The 16,823-nt window shown below is 38.5% G+C and overlaps 1 protein-coding gene across 9 annotated transcripts in view; it reads right to left on the reverse strand.

Annotated features, from left to right (window-relative positions):
• The window catches only part of CEP63 (centrosomal protein 63), a 131,026-nt gene that overhangs the window by 26,708 nt on the left and 87,495 nt on the right, over nucleotides 1-16,823 (reverse strand). For all 9 annotated transcript variants that reach the window (XR_007515519.1, XM_049870313.1, XM_049870310.1 and 6 more), the window contains 4 exons: nucleotides 16,084-16,206; nucleotides 9,092-9,205; nucleotides 582-815; nucleotides 195-334 (listed from right to left, as the gene is read on the reverse strand). Coding sequence is in view for 8 of the 9 variants with exons in the window: in XM_049870313.1 (XP_049726270.1) it covers nucleotides 195-334; nucleotides 582-815; nucleotides 9,092-9,205; nucleotides 16,084-16,206 (611 nt within the window). In the remaining variant the exon portion in view is untranslated. The remainder of the gene's footprint in view (nucleotides 1-194; nucleotides 335-581; nucleotides 816-9,091; nucleotides 9,206-16,083; nucleotides 16,207-16,823) is intronic.

Genomic DNA, 16,823 nt, shown 5'->3' on the forward strand with positions numbered 1-16,823 from the left:
AAGGACCCGAACTAGAGGCAGGAAAAAAAACTAATCACACCAGGTTTTTATAATACTATAAAAGTTCAAGGTAGAAAAAAGAAACCCACAATATGCTCTAACACAGAACTAAGAATGGGCGGGCATATTAAAAGTGGTGCTCAATGCCAAACCACCAAGTAGCTAAGAGGAATTATATTTAAGGTTTAACATACCTCATGACTTCTATTGCATGCTGAGTGTCAGTTGCCCTTAATTTTGCTTGTAGCGTCTCCTTTTGAAGTCTTGCTTCACGGATGAAATTTTCTTGAGACTGAAGAGTTGCTTTCAATTCTCTCTTCTCTTCCCGTAAAATCTGCAAAATACTCAGAAAAAAAGACAAGCATTATTACAATTTTTCTGTTTCATGAAGAAACGAAGCCAGTGAGTCAGAATTTAAGTTATATAATAGGCATAACATTGATATGGCTGTCAATATTTGATTCACCAGCCAGAGTGTGGAAGAAACCATAGATTTTTAAACCCTAGTTCTAAGTTAATTATTCTCCTCTCTTAAAACACTCAGGGACATATTTCCCCAATTATGGCATTTTAAAACACACCTCTAACAGTTTTTCAGATTCTTTCAATTCTTCTTCTTTTCGCCGCTGCTCCTGCAGAACAGTCATATTGGTTCCAACCAAGTCATTGACTTTCATGGTGAGACGCTCTATTTCCAGCTCGTTGGCACAGATGGTGTCGTTGGCCCGCTCCAGCTTACTGCTAAGGTGCTGAATTTCCGACTGGCTGGACATCTCCACAGACTCTAATTTTTGTTTCCGATTGGCAAGCTGAGCCTAGAAACCCAAAAATTACCATGAAGTGAAAGTGACATGATAAAAGAAAAAACAATGAATAAGAAAGACTAAAATAAAACTGAGTTTCACTTTCATAAAAACATAAGGCATTAGCTTACCAAAAATATACAATAAATACTTTGAGAAGGGGTAAGAAAGAATTGAGAGAGTAAAGGGATTTCTCAGGAGAAGAGATGCTGCCCATTTTCTGAAGAGAGAGCTACATTATTCTACCTACTTGTGCAGAAGTTTAATTGCAACCATGAGTCATCATATAGGAAAACTGAAGGCATCTCCTATTTAAGATAGAGGAAATAGAACTACGATGCATTAGTATACTTTTTATGAAAGTTCAGAAATTAAATTTTTAAAAAACACTAAACTTCTTAAATTTTAAAGTTCAAATTTTCCTCTCTCCCCAACCCAGAGCATGTTGCATGTAGTTAATTATTCTGTTTTAACATTCTTTTTAGACACATTATAAACACACATATTCAGATGATAACTGACCACAAAATACTGTTTAAAGTGGGGGCGGGGGGTGTGGATTGTAGATTGTCGTTCATTGAGGAAAGCAGTGTTTAGAAGGAAGTAGGGATTGCTTCTGTTATCAATTTTTGGACACATCTTGAGCTAAAAGATTTAATCAAATATAGTACTTCTCAAATTAGTTTCTTTCAACAACATACCTACTGAGGTACACACGAATAAAACGGCTTTAGCAACTGTCTCATAAACCTGAGTACATAGTTTCTGAAAACTTAGGTGACTTGTAGGGTATGCATTCCAGGTATACTGGCCTTTAGCTCCCACCTTTCAGTTTTCACAAGCTTTAATTAGCATCTAGACAGGTACTTTATACACTGAAGATGAACATAAACATCTTACTCTAAATAATTCTAAAGGCAAAGGCACATAATTTTATTTCAGAAATTTAAGTGGAAATATCTGCAGAAAATCTATCTGCTGAAGATGTAAATATTTTACAATACAGGGCCAAAATCCTTATACTATGATCACATAAAGTAGATGCAAAATGATGCCTGTAAGCCAGAGAAGGGGTAGGAGGAGAGAGGCAAAGACACAAACCATGCTTGTACAAGTAACAGGTCAAGATTCTGGTATAAAGACCCCAAATTTTACCAGATCCCTGGAATACTATGAGAGAAGGGTATCAACACAGGTTTAGATTCACACGCTAGGCATGCAATGTCTCCAAAGTTTTTAAATACAATATAAACATTTTTTCCCCCAAGAGGAATTCCTACACAGAATCCTCTGCAGAGTAAATAAATGCAGAGATTGGGTGAGGGGGAAGGGAGGAACTGGCCGGAGCCCAGCTCCCTGCGCCTCCTCCAACGCTAGCTTAACCTGCACAGCAGCCCAGTATACCTCCAAGGATCCTAGGGGCTCAGCGGTCACAGTCCAAAAGGGCAATCAGGATGAAAGACAATACGTAATTGCAAGACACTAGTATTGTTTTTATACTTTAATACTATTCAATTCGAACTTGTGATCTTCAAGTAAACTCAGTGTTTCAGTCAGAGTTAAGGTATAGTTCAATTATAGTTTACCAGAGAGAACAGGGAAGGGATTGGGGACTAGGGTTGAATTCAAGCCTTTCTCTGGCTTTGTGATGCTTCAAGAAAATTACCTTCCCAGATATGAGATTACTAAGAACAATGTGATAGGGCAACAGAGATTTCTATTTTCCAAAGGATCCCAGTATGAAGCCATGGCCACTGCAGGCAGCAACTCTTAACAAGCTCTCCATCAGTGTCAACTTTAATTCTGTCAGCGCAGGCCACAGCCTTAAGCATTTCCACCAAGTAGCAGCTTAAAGAGACCATTAAGGGTAAAGCTCCCAGTAAGAATCCCTTGTCATTCTTGGGTTTATATCACTATAAGACACAGTAGGTCTGAACCAACTCAATTAACTTTGTGATATTCCACTGAGACAACAGATTAACATTTGAATTAGGATCATCCCTTTTTCATAAATTGTGGCTGGAAAATAATACTTTTAAAACTACATATAAATGAACAGAAGATTTAAAATTAACTGGAGCAATGTCCTGTAGCTCATATATTTCAAAAGGAAAACAAACAATGCAACCTCTGCTTTTCTCACATACCATTCATTTATAAGCTATTTATACTTTGTGTTGTCTTAATATTTTAATTTTTTTCAAATGTTCTAAATATTCTCCAAGATTTCCCTGAGCACTTCTTTAATTGGCCGGGGGGAGGGGGGGTGGCATTTTATATATATATAAAATATAGGAAATACATATATAAGGAACCTTGGTGGCAGAGCGGTGAAGAGAGCTCAGCTGCTAACCAAAAGGTCAGCAGTTCAAACCCACCAGTCGCTCCTTGAAAAGCCTATGGGGCAGTTCTACTCTGTCCTATAGGGTCACTATATGACCTTTTGGTTAGCAGCTGTAGTGCTTTACCACAATGCCACCAGGGTTTTCCATAGTCCTCAAAGTGACATCTTTCTTTCTTTAAGACTTTAAAGAGGTCTTTCGCAGCATATCTGCCCAGTGCACTACATCATTTTGAGTTCCTGACTGCTGTTTTCATGGGTGATGACTGTGGAACCATGATGTTTCTTACCGGTCCAGTTGTACGGATTTTTGTTTTGTTTATGTTGAAATTTCGTAATCCGTACTGAAGGCTGTAGTCTCTGATCTTCATCAGTAAGGGCTTTAAGTCCTCTTCACTTTCAGCAAGCAAGTCTGTGTCATCTGCATATTGGGGCTGTTAATGAGTCTTCCTCCAATCCTGATGCCGTGTTCTTTTTCATATAGTCAAGCTTCTCAGATTATTTGCTTAGCATACAGACTGAATAAATTTGGTGAAAGGATACAACCCTGACACACACCTTTCCTGATTTTAAATCATGCAGTATCCCCTTGTTCTGTTCAAATGACTGTCTCTTGGTCTGTGTACAGGGTTCTCATGAGCACAATTAAGTGTTCTGTAATTTCCATTCTTTGCAATGTTATCCATAATTTTTTATGATCCACACAGTTGAATGCCACTGCATAGTCAATAAAACACAGGTAAACATCTTTCTGGTATTTAATATAATACATTTTAATATTTGATAGAACATCCTTATTATCTTCTTTTAAGAAATGTTGACTGGTATTGCTCATTTACTCTTCCAAATGAATTTTCGTATCATTCTGTCAAGTTCTCAAAATGTAACAGTCAATAAATTATGTGGATAATCAGCTGGGAAAAAATATATATTTAGATGCCTATAATCAAAAGAATTTTCAGATCAAATATATTTAAAAAATCATAAAACATCAGAAGAAAATAAGAGTGGATCTTGTAATGGGTTAAATGGTGTCCTCCAAAGATACAAGGTCCTAACCCCTGGTAACCATGAAGGTTATCTTATGTGGTAATTTTTTTGCAGATATGATTAAAAATCTTGAGATGAGAGATCCTGGATTATCCGGGTGGATACTAAATGCCATCACATGTGTCCTTATAGGGAAGAGGCAAAAGGAGATTTAACACAGGCAGAAACAAAGGCAAAATGAAGGAGCAGAGAGAGATTTGAAGGTGCCACAAGCCAAAAAATGCGGCAGCTACCACAAATGAAAAGAAACAAGAACTGATTCCCCCTACTGCCTCCGGAGGGAGCAGGTCCCTGCCAACACCTTGATTTCAAACTTCTGTCCTCCATGACTGCTAGAGAACACATTTCTGTTGTTTTAAGCCACTAATATAGGAAACTAATATAGATCTTAATCTTGGTTTAGGTAAGGCTTCACGGGCATTTTGACTGAGATTATGTTGTAATCCGTAGGTTATTTTGGAGAACTGATAGCTTTATATTATTGATTCTTCCTGACCATAAGAGACAGTTTGCCTTTCCATTTATGCAAGTCTCTTCTCATTCCCTCAGTATATGTGGAAAGGGGATTTCTTGTGATTATCTCACCTTGCTAGATGAATAAAGAAGCACAAGCATCAGGTATATCTATGAGAGCAAAGTAAGAATCTCGTACTTGCTGACAAGCTAGAATGTTTTAGTTTACAGTATATGTTACTACACTTTGCCTCACATTGGTGAAGCAATTAAATCAACTGAACCAAGCCTATATCTCTAAGTAGTGGGTCTCAGGTGCCAATAAGCCAATGAGGCACAGACCCCCATTTTTGAGGAACCCTAGTGGGAGCCTGGGCAGTGAGGAACAGGCCCCGCACTGAGGTACAAGAGTAGGGGGATCCATGCTGAGAAGCCCAAGTTCTACTCATAAGGAAGCCTTACTGCAGGGTGTCTCATCCATGTCTAGATGACCGGAGAAGCCCTGGGCTTTTGCCACAATAAGGACCTATGACAAAGACAGTCAGGTGACAGACCAAGAAATACACAAGCAACATAGCCATCACTAACTGAAGGAAGAATGCCCAGGCCACAAGAGTGAACTCTGCCTTGGATTAAGGGCAAGTGGATGGTGTCACTATAGGTCTGTTTCCCTTTTTTTAAGAGTGGTACTAATGGTTTACATACAGCCCGTAAAGCTATATGCGATAAAACTGGAATAAGCTATTTCCCCACAAACTCAATTCTTTCAAGCTAATTCAAGGGCCTCCTAGAAAACTATAATCAAGGTAGTATCTCATAACACTAGTAATATAACTGTGTAATAGTCAATAAATTATCTGAATACTAACTTAGAAAAGTACATATAAATTCCTGTCAAATACCTTACACCAAAATGATTTCCAGATCACATATAAAAAAAAAATTATAAAGCACTAGAAGAAATCTTGGCTTAGGTAAGACCTTATACTTACAACTACAACATAACAGCAAAGGATTAATATCCTTAATCTATGACACCAAAGATAGAGAACCTGAAGGAAAAAATGATATAACTAAACAATCATGAATAACAGTGTATAAAACAATTGAATGCCCATGAAATTCACTATCAAAATTAAGGTAAACAGAAAACACACAAACACAACTGCAACATAACAGGAAAGGTTTAACGTCCCAAATCCTTGAAGAACTCACTCAAAATAGAAAAAAAAAAAAAAAGAAAATACAGTGAAGGACATAAATGGGCAATTTACAAAAGAATGACAATGGTGATAAGTCGATGAGAAATGCTCAACCTCACTCATTATTAAAGAAATGCAAATTAAAACAAATAATTAGATACCTTTTTTTTTTTTTTTTTAACCTATCAGACTAGCAAAGACAAGCCTAAAAGTAGGGAAAATTAAAAGAAATAATGGGCAAAGCATGAGGAAATGGGCATTCTCATTATATTGCTGGTAAACGTTTCTACCAATACGACATCTTTGGAGAGCACCTGGGCGATACATATATTAAAACCTTTAAGCATGTACAACTTCCCTGATGCACCGATTACACTTAGAGCCATTTCCCAAGAAAATAAATGGACAGATAGTCAAAAATGTTTATATAAGGATGTTCATTCAAGTGTTATTTACAGGAGGGAAAAATTTAAAAACTAAAATTTCAATAAGAGGGGATTGGTTACAGAAATTATGGTACATTTAGTGACACAGTGGACTTCTATGCAATCATGATGATTATACATTTGCTGATATGTTACATTAAAAAAGGAACTTTAAAAAGTTGAGAAAATGAAGTAAAATATTTTATTATAAAGCAATTAACATAGTGCCTGCCACTCTATACATTTTAAAATTATGCTTTATTATGGAAATTTTCAAACATGAACAAATATAAAGAGAATAAGATGATGAATCCTGTATATATATTCATCACCTAGCTTCAACACTTTGCCATTCTTTGTAATTTTTAAAGTTTCCAACTACTCCTTCCTCCCTCCCCATCAACACTGTTTTTTCTACCAAATGAACATGAATGTAATGACCACTGTTAATAATCACAGAAAAAGTCTGAAGAAATTTACAACAAATTGTTAACCATGGTAGATCTCTAATTGGTGGAATTATGGGTAATTTTATTTAATTCTCATACCTGCATTTTCTCATTTTTCTAAAATGAACATGCATTACACTTTAGTAACTGATTAAATGAAAAGAACTCAAGCAAATTTAAGACGCAAAAAGTGAGCAGCTATTCCTGATCTCCACTTGTGGTTGTTAAAAAAATATAAGAGTAAAATTTATATTAAATTTTTTTAATGGGGAGAGATATTTATATCCATTTACCTAATCTCCCAGATGTTCTATCATTATTGTTCAACTATGACCTATATATCAACCAAGTGTAATACGTAAACCCTAACTGGATTCTGACTTGAACATTCAACTGTAAAAGGACATTTTGTAGAGAATTGAGAAAATTTGAAGACTAGTTATTCAATAATATTAAGAAGTTATTATTTATTCTGTTAATGTGATACTGGTATACTGTAGTTATGTTAAAAAAAACCCTTACTTGTTGAGAAATAAGGTAACACCTATGATTTACTTTGTAATATTACAGCCAAAAATAGAGGGAGGGATAAAACAAAATTGGCAAAACAATCGTTATTAATGCTGAGTAACAGGCATACAGAAGTTTACTTAAAAGTTTAAAAAACAGATGACCACACAGCACTGGTACATAGTGAGCCACAGAAAGATTTAATTTTGTCTAGTTTGCTAAGGAAGAAAGATGGAGAAATACACTTACAAGTAACGTATTTTTTAGTTAAACAATAAAAGAACTAAAGTATAGAAGAGTAATTCAAATAAAATCTACCCCTAGTAGGAAAAATAAATGTTGACTTTTTAAAAGTTTCTTATTCTAGACCTAGCAAAATTATGGTAAATAAAAATTCTATTTTCATCAATAATGAAGTTTTAATTAAACTAATTTAAAAGATGGATCTGTAATCAATAATAAGCACACTTTCATGGATAATAACTGAGAACTGTGAAAATTATGACTCAGTTTGCTTTTTTGCCAATCTGAAGACTATCATTAAAATATAATATCTTACAGCTATTTGTTTGTAAAGTGCTTTAGCATTCAGAAAAGCTCTAGCCTAGGCATCCTGGGATTTCATTGGTCTGCTCTGGCTGCATCGTTTGCAGCAGTCTAGAAAATAATTTTCTTCCTTGAGGTTGCAGTGGGCCCTCTCTGGCATTCACAGGAGAGCCATTCTTGGTAGCTTTTCAGCCAGCTAATATTTCAAAAGTACAAACAAAAGCCAACACATTATTGAGACTCAAAGCAACAAATATGTACAGATTGTAAAAAGGCAACTTCTGTCTAGCTCTCCTAACTTATCCAGTCTGTTTCCTCATTCTGTAAAGGTGGGATAACTACTAACCTTGACAGATTACCCTGACATTAAATAGCTAACACATGCAAAATGCATCTAGAAGCACTGAGACGGCACATAATGGACAGCCATGAACATTCATTTTCCTTTATGCATTTGGTTCTTAACTGCAAAAGGAAACAAGGTGAATATGTTTTAAGAAGGGATATTCCTAAATTAGATGTCCAGGTTTTGTTTTTGTTTTAAGCCAGTAATTCTTCATAAAAGAAAGGTTTCTACTAGAAAGGGTCTGCTCCCACAAAAATAGTGTTTCTATAATTAGTGCCCACAGCAAGGCAATGTGAATTTCTCAACATTTGTGTCCAAAAAGGCAGACCAGCTGAACCACTCTGGCCTAGGCACCCCAGCTATCAGACACAGAGACAGGGCAAGGCACGGACACGAGGCCAAAGCGAAAGCCAGAGCCAGAGACTGAATGACAGAGACAGGAAGAAATGGAATAGGAGAAAGAGAAAGAATGAGGGCTGGGGTGAGAGGGGGAGAGAGACGGGGGAGAAAGAGAGAGGAAAGTGAGAGCAAGAGGAAGCAAGAGATCAAGAGTAGGAGAGTGAGCATGAGCATGTAGAACAGTGATAGAGAGCAGAGTGAGAGAATAAGCGAGCCAGTGAGGAAACAAGAAACCAAAAGAGCAAGCAGGCGTAAGGGTAAGAGCGTGGGTGTGAGTGGCTGTGTGTGTGCACGCAGACCCGCATGCGTGGGGGTGCTGGTAGTGCTGGGGTGGGGTATGCGGTGTGGAGAAGAGATGTTTTGAATCTGTCTAGATGCTGAAGGGGATAAGCCTGTTAAGTAGAGAAGGAGAGACGCTTACTACATAAGAAAGAGAAAGGGGTTAGCAAAGAGAAGCTGGAAGAGACTGGCTGGCACCAGGAAGTTACATTAAAGTAGTTCAGATTCAATCAAAACCCATCTGCCTTCATTACTTTCAAAATGTCTTTCAGAATGTCTTAAACTCACCTGGATTATCTCTGATTGTTCAGCCAGGGCCTTCCTTTGTGCCTCCAGAGAAGATACCTGTTGCTGATAAATCAAGCGTTGCTTCTCCCAGTCCAGTGATTTCTGACGGAATTCCTGAAGAGACAATTAAGGTACTTAACTTATGAGTGCATCCTCCTCGTTGTCACTGCTTCCCAGATTCACTTTAATTTCCCTCCATGTCCCTGGGTACACACGCACCTTTCTCCACAGCAGGAATCCCATTACTCACTTATCTGATATAACTGCAGAGTGATACTGAATTCCTTACATACTGTGCTTCTTGGATATCTGTCTTTCTGAATTTAATACCCTAATGGTGAAGAGCAAAACACAGATGCTGAATACTGGTCTCGTGCTGATTTTCACAGATTTGCTGCCACCTAAGGGCTGCTATGAAGAAGTATGGTGAAAGGATGCAGCCCTGGCGCACGCCTTTCCTGGTTTTAAACCACACAGTATCCCCCTATTGTGTCTGAACAACCGCTTTTTGGTCTATGTAGCAGTTCCACACGAACACAATTACATGTTTCAGAATTCCCATTTTTTGCAATGTTATCCACAATTTGTTATGGTCCACATAGTCGAATGCCTTAACTATATGAAGAACAGCATATCAGGATTGGAGGGAGACTCATTAATAGCCTTCGATACACAGATGACACAACCTTGCATGCTGTAGTTAAAGAGGACTTGAAGCACTTACTAATGAAGATCAAAGACTACAGCCTTCAGTACAGATTACGCCTCAACATAAAGCAAACAAAAATCCTCATAACTGGACCAATAAGCAACATCATGATAAACAGAGAAAAGATTGAAGCTGTCGGGGATGTCATTTTACTTGGATCCACTATCAGGTGGAAACAACATTCAAGAAATCAAACGACACATTGCATTGGGCAAATCTGCTGCAAAAGGCCTCTCTAAAGTGTTAAAAACAAAGATGTCACTTTAAGGACTAAGGTGCACCTGACCCAAGGCATGGTATTTTCAATCACCTCACATGCATGCAAAAACTGGACAATGAATAAGGAAGACCAGAGAAGAATCATGCTTTCGAATTATGGTGTTGGTGAAGAATATTGAATACACGATGGACTGCCAGAAGAACGAACAAATCTGTCTAGGAAGAAGTACAGCCAGAGTGCTCCTTAGAAGCGAGGACGGCGAGACTATGTCTCAAATCTTTGGACATGTTATCAGAAGGGGCCCCATGTGACAGAGTGGAATGCACCGTAGTTCTTGGATATAATCTTTATGGAAGCAGATTGCTGCGTCTTTCTCCCACAGAGCTGCTGGGTGGGTTCAAATTGCCAATTTGAGTCAGAATCAACTCAATGGTACCCAACAACAATACACTGTGTAGGTCACTATTACTTTGGCTTTTATGAGAAGGTACTGGAAAGTTTTTACAGAAGAAGTAACATTAAGTAATGTTACATTATAACAGAATCCTTCTGGCTACTGTGTTGAGAAAAGATAAATCAAGGATGGCTCCAAAGTTTCAGGCCTGAGTATACTGAAGAATGAAGTTACCATCAACTGAAATGGGAATGGGAGGTCTAGGGCTCACGGGGAAGAAAAAGTCAGGACTTTTGTGTATGTTAAGTTTAAGATAGCTTCAGACATCCATGTGTAGATGTAAAACAGGCAGTTGGAAATTAGTCTGTATTGGAGAGGTCAAGACGAGATATATAAATTTGGAAATTATCAACATAGATACAGTGTTTCAAGCTATGAGACTGAATAAGATCACCAACGGGGTAAGCACAAATAGAAAAAAAAGGCCCAATGACAGGATCCAAGGGCATTTCAAAGTTAAGAGGTTGTAGAGCAAGGAATGGAGCAAAAGAACGGCTAGTAAGGTAAGAGGAAAGCCAAGAAAGTGTGGTTTTTCTAGAAAGCGTTTTAAGAAGGAGGGAAAGACCAGTTGGGTCAAATGCTGCAGACAAATGCTGACTTTAGTGATGTGGTAGTCCTTGGTGACCTCCATGTAAACAGCTTCTTTAGAGTGAGGGGGCAAGAGCTTTATTGGAATGGGCAAAAGAAATAATGGGAGAAAAGGAATTGGAGGTAAGTATAGATGCCTGAAAGAGTTTAGTTATAAAATGAAGGAGAAAAATAGGGCAGTAGTCAGAGAAGGAAGTGGATTCAAGAAAGGACATTTAAGAGGGGAGAAGTCTGGATGGAAAAAAACGAGGATGCAGAAAAGAGAGGAGAATTGTTGGAACAACATCTTGAGTAGTGTAGAAGAGAAAGCATGGACACCTCCCCTAGGAGGGAAGGTGGTATATGTGAGTAGAGATGCAGATAGATGGATAGACGTAGTGTTGGGAGTTTGAGAAAGTTCTCTTTTCATTGTTTGTTTTCTCAGTGAAATAGAAAGCAAGATTATCACCCAAGGGTCAGGATGTAGGAAAAGTGTTGAAAGTTTGAGGGAAAAAGGAAGTATGAAACAGTCATTGTAGAAAGTGGGAGAATGAGAGGAAATATGATAATGGGCAGTATTAGGAAGCATTTGAGGTTGTGTGCCGTCAAGTCAACTCCAACTCATAGCTGAAGGCCAGTGGGCATACTTGTGTTTTCCTCCAGGCATGTTCAGTCACACAGGGCAGGCAGCAAGTGGGCAGAAAGCTGGATTGAACCAGGGTTGTGGTTCTGCCAATCAAGTATGATGAAGAAACAGAGGGGCACAGGAGTTGAAGGGGTGTGTAAGGAAGTGATTATGAAGACTAACCATGGAATTTAAGCTGGGTAAAGGTTGGTAAGTGAGGTCATAAGGTCAATCTGCAGCAGTGAAATTTGGCAGAAATCAACGGCTTGAAGCTCCTGGTGGGGTCAAATGATTATTTAGCATCAGGGTACCAGAGGGAGTGAGCTGAGAAGATAGAGAATGTTAGTCAGAAAGTGAGATTCTTAAACATGAGGTTCTAAGAGGTTTGTAAGTATTAGCAATGAAAAGACTAAGGAATGGCAATGGGAATAAGCAGCTGACACAGGGAGGAGATCAAAATATCTGTGGAGGAAAAAACATTCCACGCTCATGGATAAGTAGACTCAACATTGTGGAAATGATAATTCTACCCAAAGTGATTTACAAATACAATGCAATCCCGATCCAATACCAACAACATACTTTAAAGAGATGGAAAACTTACATTAACTTTATATGGAAAGGGAAGAAGCCCTGGATAAGTAAAGCACTATTGAAGAAGAAGAATAAAGTAGGAGGACTCGCACTGCCTGACCTCAGAACTGACTATACAGCTACAGTAGTCAAAACAGCCTGGTACTGGTACAATGACAGAAATATTGACCAATGGAACAGAATTGAGAACCCAGACGTCAATCCATCCACCTATGGTCACCTGATCTTTGACAAGGGCCCAAAGTTCATCAAATGGGGAAAAGACAGTCTTTTTAACAAATGATGCTGGCAAACCTGGATGTTCATCTGCAAAAAAAATGAAACAGGACCCATACCTCACACCGTATACAAAAACTAACTCAAAATGGATCAAAGACCTAAATATAAGGCCAAAAACTATGAAGTTCACAGAATTAAAAATAGGATCAATGCTAGAGGCCCTAATACATGGCATTAACAGGATACAAACCACAACCAACAACACAAACTCCGGAAGATAAGCTAGATAACTGGGATCTTCTAAAAATTAAGCACTTACACTCATCAAAAGACTTCACCTAAAGAGGAAAAATAGAACCTACAGACTGGTAAAAAATTTTTGGCTATTACAAATCAGACAAAGGTCTCATCCCTATAATCTACAAGAAAATCCAACACCTCTACAACAAAAAGACAAATAATCCAGTTTAAAAATGGGCAAAGGAAATGAACAGACACATCACCAAAGAAGACGTCCAAGTGGTCAACAGACACAATGCAAATCAAAACCACAATGAGACATTATCTCATCCCCACCTCCCCACCCGCCCCCTGCCCCAGCACTACTGGTAAAAATCAAAAAAACAGGAAATAACAAATGTTGGCGAGGATGCAGGGAGATCGGAACTCTTAGGCACTGCTGGTGGGAATGCAAAATGATACAACCATTTTGGAAAACGATACGGTGCTTCCTTAGAAAGCTAGAAATAGAAATACCATATGATCCAGCAATCCCACTCCTAGAAATGTATCCTAGAGGAGTAAGAGTCATCACACGAACAGACATATGCACACCCATGTTCACTGCAGTATTGTTCACAACAGCAAAAAGATGCAAACAACCTAGATGCCCATCAACAGACGAATGGATAAACAAACTATGGCACATACACACAATGGAGTATTACACAATGATAAAGAACAACGATGAATCTGTGAAGCATCTCGTAACATGGATGAATCTGGAGGGCATTATGCTGAGTGAAATAAGTCAATCACAAAAGGACTAATATTGTATGATACTGTTACTGTAAAAACTCATGAAAAGGTTTACACACAAAAAGAAAGGATCCTTGATGGTTACGAGTGAGGGGAGGGGTGGGGATGGAAAAACACTAAATAGACAATAGACAAGTGGTAACTATGATGACGGGTAAGACAGTATACAATACTGGAGAAGGCAGCACAACTTGTACAGGCAAGGTCATGGAAGGTCCATAGATACATCCAAACACCCTGAGGGACTGAATTGCTGGGGTGAGGGCTGTGGGGAATGTCGTCTCGGGGAACATCTAACTCAACTGGCATAACATAGTTTATAAAGAAAATGTTCTACGTTCTACTTTGGTGAGTAGCATCTGGGGTCTTAAAAGCCTGTGAGCGGCCATCTAGGATACTCCACTGGTTTCTCCCCTTTGGGAGCAAAGAAGAATGAAGAAAACTGAAGATACAAGGGAATTAGTCCAAAGGACTAATAGACCACATCTATCACGGGTTCCACCAGACTAAGTCCAGTACAACTAGATGGTGCCAGGCTACCACTACTGACTGCTCTGACAGGGATCACAAAAGACGGTCCCAGACAGAGCTGGAGAAAAATGTAGAACATAATTCTAACTCAAAAAAGAAAAGACCAGACTTGTTGGCCTCAAAAAGACTGGAGAAACCCTGAGAGTATGGCCCCCATACACCCTTCCAGCTCAGTAATGAAGTCACTCCTGAGGTTCACCCTTCAGCCAAAGACCAGACAGGCCCACAAAACAAAACAAGACTAAAGGGGCACAGCAGCCCAGGGGAAAGGACACTAAGGCAGGAAGGGACAGGAGAGCGGTAACAGGGAACCCAAGGTTGAGAAGGGAGAGTGTTGACGTGTTGTGCGTGGGGTTGTTAACCAATGTCACAAAACAACATGGGTACTGTTTAATGAGAAACTAGTTTGTTCTGTAAACTTTCATGTAAAGTACTATATAGATACATATGTAAAAGAAAATAGTAAAAAAAAATATATATATCTATGGAGGAAAGAAGGCCAAGCAATGCAAAGGTCAGGGTATTACAAGCATCAACCCTGTGGACATTCAAATCCTCAAGGGTTGTGATAAGAGTAATGCTGAAGAGAGTGACAATGAGGTGGGAGTTAAAATCTGTGAGGCCGGGGTGTGACTCAGAGATCAGAAGATGACATGAAATTCAAACATGGGGTTTTTGAGGTAGAAAGAAAAGAGGTCAGGCAGTGGCAATGAGGAACAAGAAGGACATGATGGATTTGGGGGAAAAAACAAACTACCAAAAAGCGCCAGAGGGGAAGCATTATCTGTGCAGTCCTCAGATTCTAAGCTACTCAAACATAATTTCAAATAAAACACTGAGGTGTAAAAGAATATTAAACACAGAAATTACGATTCTAGATAGTAAAAATATACTGGCATTTGTGGGTGACAGGGTTGCCCTGGGTAGAAAAATTTTAAGTAATCATACAAAGATGTTGAATTCGGTTTCTCACTTGAGAGCTGATAAAATGCAGATTCCTATGTCCCACACCGTAGTACAGGATTAGAATCTCTGAGAGTCTAAAAAGCACCCTGGGTGATTTGTATACACACTGGAGAAATGCTGGTGTAGACAGAGGCGGGGAGTGACAGATTCAACGTGAAAAGCTGAAAAGCGTGGTGACAGCCTTATGCTGCTACTTCATTTACTCTTAGCAGTGATACTTCAACGCCTCCCTTAAGTTCTCCAGAGAATCAATATACACAATAATCACGGAATTAGTCTTAATAAAAACCAAGTCAGCAAAAAGAAGTGAATGGCTTAAAAGATCTAAATGGGAATTGAAGATAAACAATCTGATATAAAAGATGACCAACTTGTTACTGTGGAGCTCATTCTCACTCATAGCAACCCTACTGGACAGAGTAGAACTGCCCCATAGGGTTTCCAAGGCTGTAAACCTTTACGGAAGCAGACTGCCACGTCTTTCTCCCAAGGAGTGGCTGGTGGGTTCGAACTACTGACCTTTCAGCCAGCAGCAGAGCACTAAATCACTGTGCCATCAGGGCTCTCTGTATAAAAAAGTCATGTACTTTCAGCATTTACTAAGCCCATACCCTATTAGGTGCTCAAGATACAATGATTAAAAAATAAAGAAAAACAAGGACACTGCCTGTGGCAGTCAGTGTTTCTCAATGGGCAAGATATCGACATTTTGATTGGGATAATTCTTCTTGGGTGGCACAGTCCCAGACATGTTTAGTATCCCTGGTCCCTGTCCCCTAAATGCCAGCTGCACCTCTTGGTCATTCTGACAACCGGAAAAATGTCTCCATACATTTCCAAATGCCCTCTAAGTGTGGGACTGCCCTGTTCAAAATTACTTATAGCTAGTAAGCACAGGGAGCCAGATGATGATACGATATACACTAGGTCACCACCCCCCTTTCAAATTGCTCAGTGGCAGTCCTGGAGACGGTAGAAAATTGGTTTTAGGAAGTAGCACTATTAGAAACAGCATTTTCCTACGTGAAGACTGACACTCACTACGAACAACTTATTACTATAAACATACCTCAATTTTTCCAGTTAACCTCTCAATTTCACACCGATCCTCCCTGTGATTTTTGGAGTTTCCTCTGGAGTCTCTTATATGCTTTTTTTGTAGCTTTTCATAGCTTCTCTTCAGTCTGCCTAACTGTAGAGACAGTTATTTCTACAATTACAATTTAAGAATTTATAAACAGTGGTAATGGGACAAACTGGAATTATAAATAAAGCCAGAGCAACTGCTAAATAGTACTATTAAAAACAGATTGAGAACATGTTAGATTTGCAAACTAAAATACAGAACAAAACTAAAAACTACACATGGAAAATAAGGACAAGACAAGACATATTATGAGTAGAAGAAAAATAATTCTTTAAATAAAACTTATTACAATAGCCTTGACCTTACGAACGTTCCCCCACCTACACACACACACACACACACACACACAAAATAAAGCAGCAAATAAAAACTCTTTCTCTTTCCTTTAGAGCTGTAGTTCTTGAGCCATGCCCATCTGAAATAAGCAGATGAATTCAATAAGCAGATGAATCCTTTGGAATTAAAACAAAATAAAAGCAGTTTCTTCCCAATCTGAGGAATAAAATTGAGTTAATAAAATTTTCTTCTTTTAGGGTTTTTACCATAAAATGTGTTTTAAAGCTTTGGATCCTCCATTATTTAAAATATAGCCACTGATTTAAATCAAAAATTAAAATTTTAAACATAAGCTTTTGGTATAAATATTTTACAGTATTATACAA

The sequence above is a fragment of the Elephas maximus genome, chromosome 26, assembly GCF_024166365.1.
Source record: "Elephas maximus indicus isolate mEleMax1 chromosome 26, mEleMax1 primary haplotype, whole genome shotgun sequence".
Taxonomy (NCBI): Eukaryota; Metazoa; Chordata; class Mammalia; order Proboscidea; family Elephantidae; genus Elephas; species Elephas maximus.